Source organism: Aegilops tauschii, chromosome 4, assembly GCF_002575655.3.
Source record: "Aegilops tauschii subsp. strangulata cultivar AL8/78 chromosome 4, Aet v6.0, whole genome shotgun sequence".
NCBI classification, from domain to species: domain Eukaryota; kingdom Viridiplantae; phylum Streptophyta; class Magnoliopsida; order Poales; family Poaceae; genus Aegilops; species Aegilops tauschii.
In genome coordinates, this window is record NC_053038.3 from 198,904,375 (window position 1) to 198,912,456 (window position 8,082).

At 42.7% G+C, this 8,082-nt stretch overlaps 1 protein-coding gene across 4 annotated transcripts; it reads right to left on the minus strand.

Moving 5' to 3' along the window:
• Positions 1–551: 551 nt before the first annotated feature.
• LOC109771120 (DUF724 domain-containing protein 6) lies at positions 552–7,835 on the minus strand. 4 transcript variants are annotated; one of them, XM_073496466.1, is made up of 9 exons: positions 6,721–7,826; positions 2,954–3,341; positions 2,649–2,833; positions 2,442–2,555; positions 2,296–2,350; positions 2,099–2,217; positions 1,894–2,029; positions 1,773–1,814; positions 552–1,693 (listed from the first exon to the last, which is right to left on the minus strand). In XM_073496466.1, the coding sequence occupies exons 1-9, from the start codon at positions 7,720–7,722 to the stop codon at positions 921–923; spliced, it is 2,814 nt and encodes a 937-aa protein (XP_073352567.1). In that variant the 5' UTR covers positions 7,723–7,826; the 3' UTR covers positions 552–920. The 4 variants fall into 4 exon arrangements, with proteins under 4 accessions (XP_073352567.1, XP_020185415.1, XP_020185413.1 ...); XM_020329826.4 differs by having other exon boundaries at positions 2,099–2,220; XM_020329824.4 differs by having other exon boundaries at positions 2,099–2,220; positions 2,649–3,341; positions 6,721–7,835.
• Between the last annotated feature and the right edge of the window lie 247 nt (positions 7,836–8,082).

Sequence of the window (8,082 nt, forward strand, 5' to 3'; positions counted from 1 at the left end):
CGGAGCCGGCGGACGCGCTCGCGTAATCGGTCGGTTAAAGACAAGCGTTTTCCTAACTTCTTTGTTGTATTTGGCATACAAAATAATAATATATCCCAATTTATAAGAAAAGGAAGGACAACGATAAAAACGATTTCATAGTTTATTAACTTCTGTATTGCGTTTGACATTCGCACCAAGGGCACATCGGGGTCATCTAGAGAGAATGTAGCCAAAAGCGAACAGCAAAATACAAAATAATAATATACCGTGATTTATAAAGAAGGGCAAAACGTAGTTGCGAACCTGAATAGGCTTCTTCATCGCGTGCAGCATAAGCACTTAAATCAGCAGCAATGCAAATTCATTACGATGCCGTTCTCTGCTAAGTGCTAACAGGATCTGATTTATTAAATGATAAACAGAAACACGCCAAGTTGACGGGCACCAGACCATACAAAAATAAATACAGGAGATCAGATAATACAAATCAACAGCAGGTTTTCAGATTGACCCACTGCGTAGCAGTCATCACGGGATTCGGGGAATGAATGACAACACAAGACAACCAGTTTACACAGCGATAAATATCGTCCAACTAGCATAGAAACATGGGTCTAAACTTGACAGAGTTGAAGATCCATACATCTGCTACATGCATAAAAGGTGTCGAATGACAATTGGAACCCTCATCCAAGTTTGGTGATAATCCTAGATAAAAGGTGCAACACACGGGAGCATAAGCTATGGGAACAATTAAGTTGGGAGACTGAAATGATTTCTGAATAGCGTATCACTCGGAAAGCTGCAGTAGGTGTCGAATGACAATTGGAACCCTCATCCAAGTTTGGTGATAATCCTAGATAAAAGGTGCAACACACGGGAGCATAAGCTACGGGAACAATTAAGTTGGGAGACTGAAATGATTTCTGAATGGCGTATCACTCGGAAAGCTGCAGTCTCGAACGCATATCGGATAGAATGTCGTGAAACCGCACTTCAACATTAACACATGCTTCCTGAGCTATGTTAACTCCCTCTTTCAGCCTCAAGAGCTCTGCATCTTCATCTTTTGTCTCCCTTGCAATCTGCTCTGCTTCACCACGAAGGCACTCAAGTTTCTGCTCAAGCTGAAATATAGCTCCTTCCTTTTCAACAAGTAATGCATGCTTATGGTACATGGCAGACTCCTTCCGCGGTACCAATTCTTTCAACTCGTCCAGATGTCCAAGATGCTTGGTGTGCTCCCATTTGGCCTCAAGCAATTTCATCAGACTGTGCTGCAGCAACTTAACATCAAATCCATTTTCCTCTAAATGGGCAAGTGCATTGATCTTTCTTTCAAATAACTCAATATTATCTTCTATGCTTGATCGCTTGACACTTTCAACTAAGCTGGCATATGTCACCATTAGACCTATAGCCATTCCTTCACGCAGTTCCGGCATAAATTGCTGAAGTGGAAGGAAATGGGGTTCCTGTGGTACCTTCCGAAACACTTCCATTGGTTCAATTTGATGCCATATGGATGAGGTCTTGATGAACGGAAAACGCTCACCAGAGATCTGACATGAAAGAAAAGGTGGGTGCAGAGAAGTCCCAACAGCTGAGCAGCTCCTTAATGCAGTGTTTTCCATGGTGCACTGTGAGCTCCCAGCATCCTGGATATGTAGTTGAATTGGTCTCTCATCCACTTTTTCCCCATGGAGTAAACCTGCCATCAATAAATTTCAGAGACATTCAACATAAAATGAATGCACATTTCTACCACAGGTAGTTTACACAGCACATACCTTGCCTGTTACAAATTGATTTGAAGCCTGGGGGTAGTAAACCTGCCATCAATAAACTTAAGAGACATTCAACATAAAATGAACACACATTTCTTCCACAGGTAGTTTACACAGCACATACCTTGCCCGTTACAGATTGATTTGAAGCCTGGGGGTATTAAAGGAAACAGTTCCTGATTTGTTCCGTCATTTACGTTAACTTTTTCCTCCCTGTTGAGCTGCTGCTGAGTATGAGGTCCTCTGCTGTCCACTTGTCTCTGAAAATTTACGGAGGTAAGAAGCCATAAACTAATAGAAATACCTTATCAAGACAAAGAAGTTCATACCTCCACGAAGCATTCTTTCTGTCGCCCTGCCACTTTCTTTGCACTTCTCTTCTGGACAGTCCTAGCTCCATGCCCTGAGCTATGTGGGCTAGACAAACCTTTGAAGCCTTTCTTTTCAGCTGCTGCACATTACAAAACAATATTTAGATTTTGATAAACCATCTAGTTGATGGACACTGTTTAGACGAATTACTCACATTTCTTGGAGGCGAAAACCTTTGTGTTTGAGCTACTATCAGCCCCTCTTGACACCTGCAAACAGATTGACAGGCAAAACAGATAATGCACATGAACAGGGATACTATTAAGGAAGAGTTTTAACATAAACAGTAACAAGACATACCGCATCAGGTGCTCTCGTCTGCTTATCCAGCGGTGAAGGGGCATTGCACGTCGAAGCAGTCAAAGCACAAATAATTTCCTTACAAGAGCTATTGCTGTTACCTTTCAACTGAATCTGCAGATGAGAAAAATTGACATTAACAGTAACTATAAATGCATTGCATGTAAAACGTTACTTTATCTACAAAACGCAATGCCAGCGACTCACGTTATCAAATGTGTCACTGTTTCCCTCAAGTGCTTGAATAGGGTGTGTTTCCCCGCCTTTTTCCCCACCTTTATGCTTGGCACTAAATTTCTTTACCTGGAGTGGCTGGACATCAAGCGGGCTTTCCTGTGGTTTCTGGATAGCATTATTTATGCAATTGGAATCCATTTTCTGTTTTCTGAATCCTGCAGTCAAAAGCATATCATGGGCTTCATCAGCAATTGTTCCACAGACAGGTGAATTAAGCTGACCATTTGAAAGCATCATGTCAAGCGGGGCTTCTTGAACAACAACTTCCACAATACCATCTGCTCTTGATTCGTTCTGAGGTGCTGGATTTTCTGAGGAAGCATGATAAACCGCAAGCCCCTTCATCGGCACTGTACAAGAATCCACTATCCTTCGTGAAATCGCTTGAAAGTTATTTTTTCTAGATCGCGGAGAACAGGTTTTTGGAGAAAAATTGCTTGCTAGTGACTTGCGTAGTGCAGATAAACTAGTGTCCATCTCAGACTCCAACACATGTTCAGAACTTTCAGTTAACTCTTCAAGTTTTTTTCGTGGCAGTTCTTTCCTTGACCTTTTTGTGGCTGGAGATTGTGTATGATGGCTATTTTCATCATCATTGGATGCCACCTCAACAGCTGAGCTTGGACGTTTTCCAGATACAGACTGCCGCCTATTACCTTGTCTCTGTATACGAAGGAAATTTCTAGAGTGGGTCATGCAAATTGAAATATATCCAATGCTAAATGCATAACAAATAGAATATCAAATACTCCCTCCGTCCGGTGAAAAGTGTACGTATAGAAATTTTAGGACAAATTATGAAGTAAAGTAAAAAGTGCATTGGAAAGGTGCAAGCCACCATCTTTCTCCTCTTTAATTACCCAACCTCCAATGAGCTAAGTGCATGTAGAAATTAAGAAGACCATGTGTAGAATGTTATTGGTCTTGATTACCGTGTGATGAGAGAGAAGCATTTTTTTCTACTTTAAAGTGCATCGGGAAGCTAGACGCACACTCTTTTGTGGACAAATTTTAAACCCAAACGTACACTTTTCACCGGACGGAGGGAGTATAATCACTAACAGTTATGAAAACGTTTTCAAGTCATAAAACTAACGCATGTGACCGCATAGTGCAAGATACTTGCATGATTGAATAAATCAAGATACGCAATTACTCAGCAATCCATGTGGCTTATAGAAAGAAAGATAAAATAGGACTCGCAACTAATCACAATAACAAAAATAACCCAAGCATCCACATGAGACAACATGCCTCATCAATTTTCATTATGAATCAGCCTGATGGGGAGAAAGTAGCATCAGTCAAGGGATTTCTCATATAAGTTATTAATTAATAAAACATTATAGTACATGATTCATGTGATACCAATTAAACGCAAAACATGCGCCGCTAACGACAAGCATGCTTCAACAGGAAGCGAGCGAGCATGAGAGGGGGGGAAGGAGGCCAGAAGGGTAATCCAAATTCCAAATATCTTCAAACTGTATGGAACAGCACGTGTAGGATACTTCATGCATTACTAAGATACAAATAGCTGGTTTAATATGAAATTCTAAAATCACATGATTCTTCTTTCTGCGTCATTATGATACAGGATAACCTAGTGATCAGATAAAATGTAACAGTTCGTTTCTTGTTTCGATGAGAGTGTCCAGTCAGACAGCCTCTTATTATATACTCCCTCCATCCAAAATGTAGTGCATATTTTGTTTTCTAAAAGTCAAACATGGCTATGTTTGACCAAGTTTAAGGGAAAAATTATCAACATCCACAATTCAAAATTAGTCTCATTAGATCCATCATGAAGTGTACTTTTATATTTTTTATTTAGTATTCTAGATTTCGCTAGTTTATTCTAGAAACTTGGTCAAACATATACTCCCTCCGTTCCTAAATATTTGTCATTTTAGAGATTTCAAATGGACTACCACATACGGATGTATATAGACATACTTTAGAGAGTAGATTCACTCATTTTGCTCCGTATGTAGTCACTTGTTGAAATCTCTAGAAAGACAAATATTTAGGAACGGAGGGAGTACTTGTTTGACTATTGAAAAAATTATATGCACTATATTATGGAACAGAGGGAGTAGTGAAAACGAGCATAGTACAATACGGGTATTTTGGCACGCACGGACATATGCACCAGTGGCCCATTAGTCAGTGTGCACTTGCACATTTCTATTCAAAATGACTACAATAGTGTGCTTCATAAAACTGAGAGCACTAGGAAATCAATAGCGCAAATATATCTATATTTTTCATACATATCAACAATGTGTGCACAAATTTGTCTTTTCTACATTCCAAAGTGACTATATTTGTCACAAAATGATGTTGGTGCTCATACTTTAATACAATACATTATTTTTTTATTTGTAAAACATTGAAATATGTTTAAAAAATCACAAATGCAGTCATATGCACTGAGCTCAGTTGTGTAACTTTCTAGTAGTAATAAGACTACAAGTATTATGCACTTCATAATACTATTGTTTCAACCAACCATGCAGTACAAGTCCAACAGATGCAACTGGGGAGAAAAAAATATTTAAAGAATTTATAAGATATTTGTAGCATAGCCTTCCTGTTTCTATTTTTCCTATATATTACTACCTCCATTCCTAAATATAAGACGTTGGGGCAGTTTATTTTACTGCCCCAACATCTTATAATTAGGAAACTGCCCCAACGTCTTATATTTAGGAATGGAGGCAGTGGATGCAAAAGAATCAGCCACGAAATCGGTTTCCAAGGGGGGAAAATTTTCCACAACATTGACCCTTGGATGGTCTGATACCAAATGCAAAGATTTAGGATGAAGCCCCAACCCAACTCACACCTTCCACACAAAATCATTTGGGGTACCTTCTCATATGCAGTCTTCCAAAGCAAACAACACAAGTAAATAAGTAACATGTGCAGAGATAAATCAGCGGAATGATGACACTTCACCACAGCCAAACTTCAGCCTTTATTGTGTCATGGTTCAATTCCACCATGCAAATCATACAGGACAGAAGACACTCCATCCCACATTTAACCCAACAAAACATCCAAACGCCTCATAATTTTTCAGTGTATAACAGAAAACTGGGAAAGTAGTTAGATACTTCCACTGGAACTGAAGTGTTCCACAAATTGTATGATGTAACCTGTCAACAAAAGCCATCTTGCAACTCCCTACTATGTATCCATATGTAAGACTTCAACATGAAACTAGCACCTTTTGAAAATGATCAAGAGCACTGAGGTAAAGAAGGGATGCAGAATACATGGCATACAATCAGACTAATTGTAAAGAACAGAGTTGAAGTCTACAAGATTGATATTGTTATGAGAAAAAATGGAAGCTGGATATGGTTCAAGAGAAGCTAGATACTAGCTCCACACCAGCATTTACAACTTCAGATTTGATAATGTCAAATGAAATGATGGAAACACAAAGAATGGCTGAACGCACATATTATTCTTGCATGTATTTTGAAGAGCATGTCAATATCTTTAGTGACACCATTGGTAGTCCAACATTGTGGGCAATACAACAAGACATAACATCTAAAGTTTAATTATGACGCAAAAAAGCAAAGTCGATTATGCAAGAAAATCTTCGTATTAGTTCGTAGTTCTTCAAGAAAGTAATTCAGAACCTCAGACTATCAAACTCTTGGCGTCAGAACTCAGAAGCAAGATGTTTTAAGAATGCATGGCTAGCGGGTTAAGGGAAAAGGATAATAAATTATTGATTATCAAATTTCGAAATAATATTTATAAGAATAAACAAATACTCGCTCCGTCCCAAAATATAAGATCATTTAAGGATCTTACATTTTGGGACGGAGGGAGTAACTCCAAAAGATGTATCATCTAACTTTAATCGAATCGGATACAAGACAAAAACAAATCACCCTGATCGATTCATGGCCAAAAGCAGCAAAACTTGCAGGTATGAGTCCAGAAACAAAAACTATAACATCAAAGTAGTGAAATTGTGAACTAGCATGCACAGGTAGGAGCTGGATTTCGCAAATATTACCTTAGGACTTACAATCCTCCAATGCTTGCCATTCCACTTGTATTGAGGCTTGAGCAACTCTGGCACCTTCTTCAGCAACAGCTCTCCCTCCTTTCCATCGATGCTAACCTCGTACTCACCCTCGCCAACAGCCCTTTGCACCACCCCTGGTGACCAAGCGCCGTCACAGTACACCTCCACTGCGGCACCAGGACCGAGGCGGAACTCGCTCTCCCGCGGAGAGTGCTCCACGTCTGGTCTGATGAAGAGGCAATGCAGGTACTCCATGGCCTTCCCCCCACCCGCCTCTTCCTCCAGATCAGAGTACTCCACGAGGTAACTCAGCCTATCAATGACCTTGGCCACGGTGGCGGGGAACCACGAGTAGCCATACAAGTCCCGGTCCCTGACCACCTCCACCTTGTCCCCAACAGCGTAAACCCTAACAGCCCGCTTAGGCTGGACAGAAATGGCGACCTTGGACGGGAGCCACTGGCCGTCGACGTAGTCGCGGCGAGGGCGGACGTGGTGGGGATCCTGGAAGGTTATGACCTCGCGGGTGATGGGGAAGGCGGCGGTGAGGGGGTCAGTGGCGAGAAGGATTCCGGACCACCATCCGTCGTTGTGGAAGGCCTCGACGATGTCGTGGAGGCAGAGCGGCTCCGGGTTGGAGGGAGGAGGGGGGCGGGGGCGGATGTGGGAGGGGGCGAAGGGTTCGACGAGGGTACCGCCCGAGTCGTCGGAGAGGAGATGGGAGTAGGTGACGGTGTAGCGGGCCCGGGAGCCGCGGCCGCGCGCAGGGAGGAAGCTATCGACTTTGGCCTCGAACCAGGAGCCGTGGAAGCCGTCGTCGTCGACGCGGACCTCGACCTCGGTGCCAGGGGGCAGGGGCGGCTGCTGGGCAGGGGGCGGCGCGGAGGAAGGGGTCGGGGACTGCGGGCGACGGGAGGCCTTACACGGAGTGCTCCAGCCTCGGCTGCGGCGCCGGCGGCGGCCGGTGGGCGCCGGCGAGCGGCCGGGCATTTGGCCGGAAATATGCGCGTCAGGGGTTTTGGGTGGACGGGCCGCGGGGGGGTGGGCGCTCCGCGGGCACTGGTTCCTCTGCTCGACCTATCCCTAACTTAGCATCACCGATTGTTCTCTAAAATAAATTTACAGAGTTAGAGCATCTCCGTCACAATGTAAAAGTAATTAATTTTTGGACCATTTGAGGCAAAAACGCAGCTTTAACAGACGGTTCATATGTAAAAAAGTTTAGACCGTGGCCTTCTCGTAATATAAAATACAACACCCCATGATGTAAATTTACATCACGAGATGCATCTGGTCCAAAACCAGCCGCCGCCCGCAAACGCCCAACCGCCAATTTCTTTCCTTTCCCGC

Excerpts from the sequence above, each read along its gene's own strand:
- LOC109771120 (XM_020329824.4), bottom strand. The coding sequence starts at position 7,722 with ATGCCCGGCCGCTCGCCGGCGCCCACCGGCCGCCGCCGGCGCCGCAGC. Across the intron at positions 2,351-2,441 it reads AGACGAGAGCACCTGATGCG|GTGTCAAGAGGGGCTGATAG; the intron begins GTATGTCTTGTT and ends ATCTGTTTGCAG. Across the intron at positions 2,221-2,295 it reads GGTTTTCGCCTCCAAGAAAT|CAGCTGAAAAGAAAGGCTTC; the intron begins GTGAGTAATTCG and ends TGTAATGTGCAG.